Below are 13,653 nucleotides of genomic sequence, written 5' to 3'. Positions count from 1 at the left end.
GTTCCACAATGTTCTGCTTGCTATGTTTATAATGTGCAGTGCTTCGGAAGGGAAACCCTCTCAAACCTATTTTTTTCTCCTTTTCTTTTGTGTATGCATATGTATGTGTGACCCGAGGTCAACAATGTCTTCCAAAGTTGCTCTCCTCCTTTTTTGAGACGGGGTCTTGTTGAACCTGGAGCTCACTGATTTGGCTATCCTGGCCAGCCTGCAGGCCCCAGGAATATTCATGCTTGCAAAGCAGTGCTTTACCAACTGAGCCATCTGCCCAGGTCTAAAGACCCCATTTTACTAACTATGCCTCTTTGTAAAGAAAAAGACATGCACAGCCTTAATTGAAAGAAGGTAAAAAGGTAGGTAAGATTGAAATCACCCTCCGTCCACTTACCAAAGGTATAGGTTTCTGCATCCTGCCATGAGCACCATTTAAAATTTTCTTTTGAATATCATCTGCTGAAGTTCTTTATTTGAGCCAGGGGTTCCCTGTGTAGCCCTGGCTGGTCTGGAGCTCACTATGTAGACCAGGTTGACCTTGAACTCAAAAGATCTTCCTGCCTCAGCTTCTCAACACAAGTGCTAACTACAGACATGTACTACCAGTCCCAGCCAAAGTTCTTTTTTTTTTTTTTTAATGTTAAATTTCAAAATTAGTTTGGCAGAATATATCACAGTATCTTTCCATTCAAGAAAATTGTAATGCCTTTTCTGGTTCAGAGGTTTTTGGGTTTGGGGTTTTTGTTTTGACAAGTAGAATGTGAACCCTGACTTACTGTGGCTTAGGTTTTTAGTGAAGGAGTAATAGCTTCAAGCTGAATCATAGCTACACTTAGGATATTGTTATTTGTGCGCAACAGTTCCTAAACTGTTTTCTTTCTGTGAAAAATAGCCTACCTTACTAGATTCCTAAGAACAGAAAGTTGGAAAAGGCCCCTCCCTGTTGGTGAATATGAACTTTACATGACTCACACATACTCAGAGATTTGCACAAGCTTGTAGAGTCTGTGTTTTTATAAACAGGATGCCCTTGAACTTGAGCTTCTCCTGCCTCAGCAAATGCTAGGATTACAGGCAGTGCCATGATACCAACTTGCACACACTATTACTAAAAATATGTTTAGCTAATGAGAATATACTTTGTTATATTGGTTTGATCATAGAAAGAGGACTTAGTACCATGTATGGTAGCACATGCCTATAATCCCAGCACTCAGAACATTGAGACAAGGATCACAAGTTCAAGGTCAGTGACCTGTCTCAAAAGAGATAATTCTTCCTTTAAATTGGGATTCCTTTCCTCCCAAAGGATGATGATATTATTATCATTATTATTATCTTCATCATTATTTACTTGTTATCAGGGGTTGACCTCAGACCTCACCCACTCTAGACAAGCACTTTACTCGTGAGCTATATCTCTGGCTCTCTCTTACAGGATATCAATGCACATGCCTGTGTTACTGGTAAACCAATCAGTCAAGGAGGTATCCACGGGCGCATCTCTGCTACTGGCCGTGGTGTTTTCCATGGAATTGAAAACTTCATCAATGAAGCTTCTTACATGAGCATTTTAGGAATGACACCAGGGTTTGGTGATAAGACATTTGTTGTTCAGGTAAAGTAATTTGGGGGTTTGATTTTGTTTGTTTATGTGGGAAGACACACGCTACAGGGTACATTGGGGGTCAGAGCAGGAGTCAGTACTTCCACCCAGATGATTCCAGGAATTAAATTCAGGTGGTCAGGATTGAGCATGTGTGCTTTTACCCATTCATCCATCTCACTAGCCCCCAGTTTTTGTTTTCTTAATAACTAATACACATTAAAAATTCTAAAGGTTTTTCAATTATGGCATTAAAATTAGATTCTTTGAGAATTTGTTAGATTTTAGGATGGTTTTTAGACTAAAGCATCTTTTTTCTTAACCTTGATTTGATTCATAGAACACTTCTTTTGTCCTTATTCAAGCATAAAATGGCATTCAGAACGGGAAAAGGCCTTAACTGTAAAGCCATTTTAAGTGTGCAGAAATACTTTCACATTGACCTACAAAGGCTTCCTGTGTCAGCATGTATTTCACTTAAAAGTTTAGGTTTAGCATCACCTTAAAATAGTAGTATACCGTTATATATACAGTCATAAGATGACGAGGAGGCTCTAACTGCATTGGTGTGGCTTGTCCCCACTGCCACTTCTTTATATTGCTAACTGAACTTCTCTAGGTCTCAGTCTCATAGGTAACAGAAGGTTGGATTTCAGATTCTTGATCTTGTCATTGAAGAGGCCATTCAGTACATCACTTCTCTTTCCCATATGCAACTACCAGAGTATAGATTTCTGTTGGTCAAAATTGACTCATACTATCTGCATCAAGTCTGTCTTGCATAATTCTTCTCCACAGGGATTTGGTAACGTGGGCCTGCACTCTATGAGGTATTTACATCGTTTTGGTGCTAAATGTGTTGGTGTTGGTGAATCTGATGGGAGCATATGGAATCCAGACGGTATTGACCCAAAGGAACTAGAAGATTTCAAGTTGGTATGTTATTCTGATATCTGGGTAGTCTTCACAATTTTTAAGAGAATAGATTTTGGGTTTTTTGTTTGTTTGTTTCTCTTCTATTACATGTTCATGTGCTATGGCATTCAGTTGGAGGTCAGAAGACCCCCTGAAGGAGGTCTGCTCTCTCCTTCCACCATAGGGGTCCCAGCATTCAAGTTCAGACCATTTCTTGATGGCAAGCACTGAGCTGTTTCACCAACCCTAAAAAAGTATTAATAACAACATTTTCAGTTATGGGGGCCTTTCGGGGGGTGATGGGGGTAAGGCATGTGCCACCATGCACACATGGAGGTCAGAGGGCAGCTTGCAGGAGTTCTTTCTCCTTCCACGACATGGGTCTTGGGTGGTTGAACTCATCTCATCATCAGGCTTGGTGGCAGGAACCTTGAGTGTTCTTTCTTCTCCCTTTTGATTTTATGTTTGAGTGGTGGGGTTGGGTTTTTTTGTATTTAAGCTTAGGTTGATCATCTTGCCTCATCCTGTTTGGTGGGTTTTTGGTTTTTTTGTTTTGTTCACTTTTAAGACATGATCTTGCTATGTATGGTTGGTTGGCCTTACATTCCCTGGGTAGCCCAGACTGGTTTCAACTCAAAGCTCTTAATAAATAGATTTTGTATAATAGGTACTGAAGATAGCATTTAAACTCTGTTGTAGCCATTAATTATAATTTTCAACCAATTGCAGCAACATGGATCAATTCTGGGCTTCCCCAAAGCAAAGGTCTATGAAGGAAGCATTTTGGAGGCTGACTGTGACATCCTAATCCCTGCAGCCAGCGAGAAGCAGTTGACCAAGTCCAATGCACCCAAAGTCAAAGCCAAGGTAAAACCATTGTGAAAACAAATTAGAGAAACAGAAAAATAAAATAAAATTGTATATACTTTGTAGAGCAATTTAATTTTAGCTGAAAATATGTTCTTCCTTTTAGCTCCCTACACATAAATACATCTCTTTCCTATGAGAGTGTTCCTGGCATCTGTGCATGTCCCATTCTCTTACAGATCATTGCCGAAGGAGCCAATGGACCAACCACTCCAGAGGCTGATAAGATCTTCCTGGAAAGGAACATCATGGTTATTCCGGTAGGGCACCTGTGTTCCTGGAAATCATTTCTTTTGTTAGCAGCTGGAAGGAGAGAGGACCCACTGGTGTCACAAGTTGTAGTAAATTCTTAATCTTTACTTTTAAGAAAATATAATGGCAATGTGGCTGAGGCCTGGATCTCAGTGGTAGGGCCCTTGCAAGAGCACACATGAAGTTCAAGGTTCGATTTGCAGCACCTCGAGAAACAAATGATAAGGAGGGTGTGGGAAGAGGATTGGAAGCAAGGTTAGTATAATATGCCAGTCATTTTTCTTAGTCCTGACCATTTTCTCCAGCTGTAATGAGTATAAGTAACCCTCAAAATCTAGTTATGTTAAATGTATACTATGCTAAAAGTATAATTCTAAATTAAATGCTTAAGTTTTGTTACCCATTTCCTAACTATACATTTTGAATGTCTCTTCCTGCTTTACTGAAAAAGGAAAGGAAAAATTAGGACTAAAGAGATGGCACACCCATTAAAAGCCTATAGAGCTCTTTCAAGTTCAGAGCCTCATCATTGAATGGCTCACAACCTGCCTATACCCCAGCTCCAGGGAACTGACACACTCTTCTGCCTCTGTAGACACTCACATACCCACACATACAGATTTTTTTCCCTGCTACTACAAAGAAGACCTTGTATTCAGAGTTAGGGATGAAAATAGAGAGGTTATTGGTACTTAATATGGACTCTGAAGAGCCACTTTGTAGAAAGCATGTGTTTAAATAAAAAAAAAAAAAAAAAAAAAAAACTTGAGGGACAGTGGTGGCACATGCCTTTAATCCCTGCACTTGGGAGGCAGAGGCAGGTGGATCTATGAGTTCAACAGCAACCTGGTCTACAAAAGCTAGTTCCAGGACAGGCTCCAAAGCTACAAAGAGAAACTGTGTCTTGGAAAAAACAAAACAAAAACTCACTTAACTGATATAGGCTGCCTTGAGATGGTGCAAAGGTAATACTATCTTCTGGTGAGGCAGTGTCAGTCCACCGGTTGGTAAACCAGCACTTTAGTCTGAGATCATGGTAAGAATAAGCTAGCTATCACCAAGTCATTCAGTGCTCTCTAAGATATGTTTGCAGTGTTTGGTGTCCTCTTAGTTAGAGTTGCTATTGTTGTGGTGAAACACAATGACCAAAACAACACTTCCACATCACTCTTCATTATCAAAGGAAGTCAGGGCAGGATCCTGAAGGCAGGAGCTGATGCAAAGGACATGGAGAGGTGCTGCTTGCTGGACCCCCTGGCTTGCTCAGCCTTATTTCTTATAGAACCCAGTACCACCAACCCAGAGGTGGCCTCACTCACAATGGGCTAGGCCCTCCCACATCACTGACTAAGAAAATGTCTACAGTAGTAGTTCTTAATCTTTGGGTTACAACCCCTTTGGCAAAAGTCTGTCTCCAAAAATATTTACATTACAGTTCATAAACAATAACAAATTACAGGTATGAAGTAGCAACGAAAATAGTTTTATGGTTGGAAGTCACCAACATGAAACATTAGGAAGGTTGAGAACCACACTGCTCTATGGGCTTGCATACAGATGGGTCCTATGGAAGCATTTTCTTAATTGAGTTTTCCTCCTCAGATAATTTTAGCTTGTGTCAAGTTGGCATAAAACTAGCCAGCACAGATGTTTAGTCCACCTTGGTATTAAAATTGAGTTCCTGAGCCTAACAAGATGGTGAAACAGCTAAAGGTACTAAGCACCAAGCCTGGCATTTACTAATTTTTTTATATTTTCCATGTCACATTTTGTGTATAGGATCTCTACTTAAATGCTGGAGGAGTGACAGTGTCTTACTTTGAGTGGCTGAAGAATCTAAATCATGTCAGCTATGGCCGATTGACCTTCAAATACGAAAGGGACTCTAATTACCACTTGCTCAGTGAGTTCTTAAAATCTTGTTTATGTCTCCAAAAATTGTCCTTTGGGCCAAAGAAAAAGCTGGAAAAGCATACAAACTTAGGAGACCTTTCCCTGATAAGCCTAGAGACCTTTGCCTAAGAACAGAAAACTGTTTTTCTGCCTTCTGGTTCATAGAGCAAAAGGATATATATATATATATATATATATATATATATATATATATATATATATATATATATATATATATAACGTCACTTTCCCCAAATATAATCTATAAATTAATGATACTGTAAAAAGTCTTTTTTTTTTTTTTTTTTTTTTTTTTTTGGTTTTTCGAGACAGGGTTTCTCTGTGGCTTTGGAGGCTGTCCTAGAACTAGCTTTTGTAGACCAGTCTGGTCTCGAACTCACAGAGATCCACCTGCCTCTGCCTCCCGAGTGCTGGGATTAAAGGTGTGCACCACCAATGCCCGGTGTAAAAAGTCTTTTTTAAACCTGAACTCTCCCACTGATCTAATTTGTCCCTATCTCTAGTTGCTCTCAGAAAAATCTTAGCTAACATTTATGAAAATGTTATAATAAAGCCCATTCTTTTATACACTAATTAAAAGAAGTGGTACCTAGTGTGGAAACCCCATTTTGAGTCCTCTGGTAAGAGTTTTTATTTGACCAGAGTAAACTCAGCTCTTAAGAATTTCTCATCCAGCTGAAATAAAAGCAAGACCTCCAACTGTGTTCCTGTGCTCTGCCGCTCTGAGAATGTTCCTCTCTGTCCTTTTCTCTTCCTCAAAATTTCTTTTTAACAGAGCCAAGAGTAGAAAACCCTTGTGGTGGGTGTTATGGAAACAGAGCCGTGACCTAAATTCACATTTCTATAGGAATTTGGCAGACTTCTCCTTACTGAGTGTTTAATAATTAACCCTTCTATGTCATTAGGAATAAAGATTTCTAAAACATTAGTTTTGGGGCTACACATATATAGGTTAGAGTTACTTTAAGTTCTACAGTTATTTTCTCCCTCTATTAATAGTGTCTTGTCTTGATGTCTTGGCTTTTTACAGTGTCTGTTCAAGAGAGTTTAGAGAGAAAATTTGGAAAGCATGGTGGAACTATTCCTGTGGTCCCTACAGCAGAGTTCCAAGACAGGATATCGGTGAGTGTGGTGACACCAGACTGGAATTTTACACATGCTCCCTGTCGTGGCTTTCAGGGTAGATAGATTAAATGGAGTATTATCAAAGGTTGTTAACCATAATTTTATTATATGGTTTATTTCGTCATTCCATTCTTAATATAATGGCAAATAAGTAATTCTGTTTTGGGTACTTGATGATTCAACACAATCATGAAGGCTTACCATACTTTAACTCAAAGCTTCAGAAAACTAGAATTGAAAAATAAACATGAGACTGAATTATATGAAAATATGAAATAATTATATGGACACATATAACAGAGTTAACAGATTAGAAAAGATAAATCAATCAGTTCTTGGAAGGGAGTATCAATAGTGTTTACACATTACAAAGAGCTTACCAGGATATTACAGAAAATATGGGCTACAAAGGCATAGCATACATGCATGGGAAAAATATTTAACGTAACTGTTTTATGTTGTTCTATTTTTGTGGTACTGGGAATTGAACCCAGGACCTTATGTATATCAGTTAAGTGCTCTATCACTGAACTGTCATACCTTTATTCCACCATTCCACCAGTACTGCAGATAGCTGCAACTCCTTTGAGTTATAAAGTGCTGTAGTACCACAGACAGCAAAAAGAGGAAAGGGGAGGATGGGAAGGGAGAACTGAGAAGAGGACACTGATGCTGTTGACTGTTTGCAGCGCCTTATGGTTGTTATCTTCTTCAGAGGCATTTGTTGCCAGATAATGATTTGCAAGTGTGCTGTGCCTCATTTGTCTTGTATCTGTAGCCCTGGAACTCAAGAGGCAGAACTAGGAAGGCTTCTATGAACTTAAAGCCAGCATATATATGTGTCATACATACATACGTACACAGAGAGAGAGAGACTCCGTGAAAACACTCGATTTTGATTATTTTGTTCATTGCTGTGTCCCTAATGCCTGAACATGCCTAGGACATAGAACTTTTTACTCAGTAAATGTTTGATGGATGAGTAAAAGAAACTGCACTATTCTGCCTATTAAGCAAGTTTGTTTCATCTCCCAAAACAAAATATAATACAAATGTGAATTGCCAAGGATGAGCTTGAACTCCTGAGCCTCCTCCCTCCACCTCCCAAGTTTTGGAGTCACAGACATGTACCGCATGTCTGGCCAGATCACTTTTTTTGGTAACCCACTTCAAGTTTTTAATCTAGCACTTTAGGATATATATTATAGAGCTGTCTTGTGTCACATTGGGAGTTGTAATGACTTAAACCTTTTTGTTTGTTTTTTGAGACAAGGTTTATCTGTATAGCCTTCCTTGGCTGTCCTAGAACTTGCTCTGAGAACAGGCTGTCCTCAAACTCACATAAATCCACCTACCTCTGCCTCCCAAGTGCTGGGATTAAAGGCATATGCCACCACGCCTGGCGCTACACTTAATTTTTTAAAGAAATCCTTCCAAGAAACAAATTAGATAGAAGAGTATATAGAAACAGAAAGCTCTTAGATTCTTCAGCACTGGGCTACTAAGTACACAGCGGATCTTCCCTGAGCTGCTGTCTGCCTTGGCTATGTCCCTCTGTGTCTGGTAGTCCTGCTCACTTGGAGGGTGGAGAGTATGCCGGGACAGCAGCTATGCAGAATACCTTGAGTGGAGGATGCTAATCTGACTACTTGCCTGTTCTTGGGCTTCTTTTCTGTGTTTGTTTTAATCATGATCTTATTTCATGCATTTTTGTTGCTGCCCGATACCATTAAAACTAAACTGTGTTGGAAAACGTGATTTGTCTAGCTTTTCTAGTAAACACTAGTAGAGTACAGAAATTATATGTCTTTCCTGTAGTGCTGCAATATCAACTTAATCCTTGGTATTCTAGAGACATGAAGCATTTTGTGATGTGTTAAGTTAATGTTCTTTTTCCTCACAGGGTGCCTCTGAGAAAGACATTGTGCACTCTGGCTTGGCCTACACCATGGAGAGATCTGCCAGGGTATGTATGCAGATGATAGCTGCTTTTGTGTTAATAGCGTGATATACAGATAACCAGATTGTTTTGTGATACAGTTACTTGGTCCCCACTATGCACAGCAGAACATGTACCGTTTTATCCTCAGTTGATAATCGCTATTGTCAGTACATCTTTAGGAAGAAATCATGCTGAGTTAGGCAGTTGACTGTTACCAAAAAGGTAGTTGGCCAAACTAGATCACTATGTAATAGCCCAAAAGCTGACTTACTATAAAATTTGGTTTAAGTAAGAAATTTTTGACTTTTTTTTTTTTAACCACTTGAGCCCTTTTTACACCAGGGCCTTAAATGTAACAAACACAGTTTGAATACAATTTTTCTGACTTCGGTTTTTGCTTGTCTTTTGAGACAGGGTCACCCATGTAGCACTGGCTTATCCTGGAACTCTCTGATGTAGACCAGGCTGGCCTTGAGCACAAATAGGTCTGCCTGTTTCTGCCTCCCTCCTAAGTACTGGGATGAAAGGCTTGTTTCTTCTTGACCAAAGTCTGTCCATTTGGATTTCCAGGCTGAAGCAGAATAGACATTCTGCTGAAGAAGGCAGCACATGTTTAAAACAGGGTCTCGTGTGTCCTAGACTGGCCTTGAACTCACTGTATAAGTGAGGCTGTGGTTGAGCCATCCCTCTTCCTACCTAGTGCTGGGATTAGGGGCATGTGCCACTAATTCAATACTTGGAAAGTTGGTGCTTGATTTTTGCTGCTTTTTTGTTTGTTTGTTTGTTTGTTGTTTTTGTTTTTCGAGACAGGGTTTCTCTGTGTAGCTTTGGAGCCTATCCTGGCACTCACTCTGGAGACCAGGCTGGTCTCGAACTCACAGAGATCCACCTGCCTCTGCCTCTGCCTCCCAAGTGCTGGGATTAAAGGCGTGTGCCACTAATGCCCGGCTTGCTTTTTTTTTTAATTGAGATATAATTAAAACACTATAATGGGCTTGCAAGATGGCTCCATGGATAAAGGCTCTTGCCACAAGTCTAATAATCTAAGTTCAATCCTTGGGTCTCACATGGATTTACATGACACCCACATGCAGATTAGCACATGAACATCACACACACATAGCATATACATACACAAAATAAATCATTGGCCTGCAGTATATTTACAAGGTTGTCTAGCTATCATCATTGAAATTCTAGAATGTTCCCAATGCCCTGTTCTTGGTTAATTTAAACAGTCACTAAGTATATGATCTCAGCTCCAGGATAGTTAACAGGCAGAGAAACCATTCACATCTGTAGTTCTTCGGAACAATTTCTTGCTGTTCCCTGGACAATAACAGCCGAGAATTTGTCGCTCCTGCTAGAAACATTTCTGCTGCTGCAGTCATTTGCCTTCAGCTGTCTAAGGCTTATTATATTTACTTGGTCATGGGGTGGGTGACAATTTGTGTTCCTAGGCTGCTATGCAGTCAGGTGGTCTCACTGCCTTCTCTCCTTCATTCCAGCAAATTATGCGCACAGCCATGAAGTATAACCTGGGATTGGACCTAAGAACAGCTGCCTATGTCAATGCCATTGAGAAAGTCTTCAAGGTGTACAACGAAGCTGGCGTGACCTTCACATAGACAGGTCACCACTAACTTCTTTACCACCCACTTCACCTATAACTTCTGCAGACCTGTCACAAGTTTACATGTAACCACAGAAATCTGTTCTTGTGACTCATTAGCTAATGGACACTGTTCTCAGCAAGTCAGTCTGAATCAGCCCCTTAAGAGAGATTAGGTTAGAGGATCATGTACAAGCTGATGTGTAAAAGTAGGAATCACGTGTATCAGAAAGCCGGTTAGGTACTTTTTCTACATAAAGTCCCTGCCTGCCTCCTGGCTGTGCTGCCTTGTTCTAGGCCCTTCCCAACAGGGTCAGTGCTGTTGCCAGGGAAGGCAGTCAAGAGCACTCAGCCACTTCTGGACAAGTCTGGGAACTTGGACACATAAAAGAATAGGTGTGTGGCATTTTCCAAAGGTGGCATGGTCCTTAAATGAGTTATTGCTATTTTACATCTACAAAATAACTCAGTTTTCTAAGTTGCAAACAAAAATAAAAGCTATTTCTCTTATGTATTTTATTCTTTCAGAATAAAATTAGTACATGCTGCTGTAATAAAATTGCCTTTAATCACTTAAGCCTAACCTTGACTCAAGCAGTGAATGCCTAAAAACATAATCAATGGAAGAAGCTAGTTTTTTACAGCATAAAACAGAATCATTTATATAGCTTATTGGCACTGCATTGCTGTCCAGGAAAAACAAAGTGGCACTATGGAAGCACTCTCCTCATACCTGCAAGTGACAGGGACTCTGGGGAATTTGTAGCACAGTCCAGGGAGAGCAATAACCTATTTACCATGAAAATGACTTGTTCCTCCCATCTGAAGATCTATTGTGTTGAGTAATTGAACCATAATTCAAATAGTGTCCCAGAAAAAAACCTTTGGGCTCCCTGTTTGGAGTCTGGCTGGCTCCAAGCACAGCCAGTGGCCCTCAATTGACTGTATGCCCCTTCTTCTGAGGCTTTGCATTCTGCATACCGCTTCACTAACAGCAGGCTGGTGACTGCCTGGAGTTGACTTTTGTTTGGGGAGTCATTGGCCAGGGCTTTTGAACAGGAGTGTTCCACAGAAGTACCAGATATTATTTATATGAGAATGAGTGCTTTTTTTTTTTAACAATATCCTTTCAGAAATTTCTAACTACTTTGTAACTGCATGATTAACTTGGTGATAAAAGCAGTTATTAAAAGTCTACCTTTTCCAAAGATTGTTTCTTTTCTGTGTTTTCATATTTTATAGTCTCTTAGTAAATGATAAAACAGTAATTGAGGTTCAAAAATTTTCATAACTTCCTATGTCACTTCTTTTGTTATGAGCTGCTCAACTTTTTTGTTTTGGTTTGGTTTCTGGTTTTTTAAGATAGAGTTTCTCTGTATAGCACTGACTATTCTGGAACTCTCTTTGTAGACCAGGCTAGCCCTGAACTCATAGAGATCCACCTACCTTTGCCTCTCAAGTGCTAGGATTAAAGGTGTGCACCACCACCACCACCCAACTAGCTGCTCAAATTTTATTCCTGGATTATTTTTTATTTCATTTTATTAAGCTGTAATAGCTGTTCTTTGGGAAGAGGCTGCAGTGTGTAAAACTAATATGCTGGTGTAATTTCTGTTACACTTTATTCATTTGTTTGAAACAGGGTCTTATGTAGTCCAGGTTGACCTCAAACCTATTAGTTGGGGCTAACTTTGAACTCATCCCGATCTTCCTGCCTATTGCTCCAGAGTGCTGCCATCATACCTGTCTTTTTCTATTGTCTTTTAAATAAAGTTTTATTTGAAACAGTTTAGCTACCGAATTTAGCAGCTACTTATGATAATATGGGGCTGGGTAGTGGTGGTACAAGGCAAGCAGATCTCTGTGAGACGAGGCCAGCCTGGTCTACATTAACACACTACAGAGATATCTGTACATCTATAGCCATGATGGAACCAGTTTAGATGCACATCAGTGAATGAATGGATGAAACACTATGGCATATACCCAATTAAATATTTTTTTAAGCCATGAAGAATGAATTTGTGGCTTTTGCAGGAAGGTGGATGAAACAGTGGATTATCACAGTAAGTGAAGTAAGCCATTCAGACATGTTATCATATTCAGATTCTAGGAGTTTTGGTTTTTAAGATTTTTTTAATTTATTTTCTTTAATTTTTATGTGTATGGGTGTTTTGCCTGCATGAGTGTCTGTCTTCAGTGCCTGTGGAAGCCAGAAGAACACAGCAGATTCCCTGAAGCTCAAGTCACAGAAGGTTGTAGCCCACCATGTGGGTTCTGAAAACAGAACCAGGGTTCTTAGCCTCTGGACCATCTCTCCAGGCTAGGATTTATACTTTTTATTTTATGTATTAGTGTTTTGTATCCCTAGAAACTGAAGTTTCAATTAGTTATTAGCTGCCATGTGGGTGTTATGAACCAAACCCCAGGTCCTCTACAAAAGCAACAAGTGCTTTTAACATCTAAGCCATATCTTTTTTTTTTTTTTAATTTTATTTTATTTTATTAGTTCTAGTTAGGGAACAAGCTTATTTCAAGTCCCTTCTCCCTCTCCCTCCCCTCACCCCCAAACTTTCTCCCCCACCCCCAGCCCATCCCCCCAACCCCATCCACCCACTACTCCCCAGGCAGGGTAGGGCCCTCAACGGGAGCTCAGCAAAGTCCACCAAGTCTTCCTATGCTGATCCTGGGCCCTTCCCCATGTGTCCAGGGCCAGAGTGTAACCCTTCATATGGGATGGGCTCTCAAAGTCCCTTCTTGCACCAGGGAAAAATACTAATCCACTACCAGAGGCTCCCTGGAGTGCAGAGGCCTCCTTATTGACATCCATGTTCTGGGGTCTGGATCAGTCTTGTACAGGCCTCCTGGACAGCATCTGGGGTCGATGTGCTCTCCCTTGTTCAGGCCAACAGTTCCTGTGGGTTTCTCCATCCTAGTACAGACCCCTTCGTTCTTCATTCCTCCCTCTCTTCAACTAAATTCCCGATTTCGGCTCATTGTATATCTGTGGATGTCTGTCTCTGTTTCCATCAGCCACTGGGTGAGGGCTCTAGGATGGCATAAAGAGAAGTCATCAATCTCATTTTAGGGGGAGGGTTTTTAGGTTATCCTCTCCACCATTGCCTGGATTGTCAGATCGTGTCATCCTTGTAGGTCTCTGGAGATCTCCCTGGTTCCTGATCCCTTCTCGGGCCTACAGTGGCTCCCTCTGATATCGTATCTCTCATCTTGCTCTCTTTCCTCTATTCTTCCCCCAACTCAATGTTTCTGCCCCTCCATTTCCTCTCCTCTTCTCCTCTTCTCTTGCTCTTATTGTAGCAGCTCCTTCCCCCCCCACCCTCATGCCCCCAATTAGTTCGGGAGTTCATGCCACTTCCATTCCTGGGGACCATTTAACCCTTAGAGTCCTTCATGTTTCCTAGTTTC

General features: G+C 40.5%; 1 protein-coding gene across 1 annotated transcript in view; it reads left to right on the top strand.

Annotated features, from left to right (window-relative positions):
• Positions 1-11,437, top strand: part of Glud1 (glutamate dehydrogenase 1) — a 35,094-nt gene extending 23,657 nt beyond the window's left edge. The window contains exons 6-13 of the mRNA XM_027389457.2: positions 1,433-1,612; positions 2,399-2,536; positions 3,245-3,382; positions 3,562-3,642; positions 5,414-5,537; positions 6,579-6,670; positions 8,577-8,639; positions 10,124-11,437. Of these exons, the coding sequence (XP_027245258.1) occupies positions 1,433-1,612; positions 2,399-2,536; positions 3,245-3,382; positions 3,562-3,642; positions 5,414-5,537; positions 6,579-6,670; positions 8,577-8,639; positions 10,124-10,243 (936 nt within the window). The 3' untranslated portion in view covers positions 10,244-11,437. The remainder of the gene's footprint in view (positions 1-1,432; positions 1,613-2,398; positions 2,537-3,244; positions 3,383-3,561; positions 3,643-5,413; positions 5,538-6,578; positions 6,671-8,576; positions 8,640-10,123) is intronic.
• The last annotated feature ends 2,216 nt before the right edge of the window (positions 11,438-13,653 follow it).

The sequence above is a fragment of the Cricetulus griseus genome, assembly GCF_003668045.3.
Source record: "Cricetulus griseus strain 17A/GY chromosome 1 unlocalized genomic scaffold, alternate assembly CriGri-PICRH-1.0 chr1_1, whole genome shotgun sequence".
In the NCBI taxonomy this organism is placed as follows: domain Eukaryota; kingdom Metazoa; phylum Chordata; class Mammalia; order Rodentia; family Cricetidae; genus Cricetulus; species Cricetulus griseus.
The sequence above is the reverse complement of the archived record's forward strand: the minus strand, read 5'-3'. Positions and strand labels throughout refer to the sequence as shown.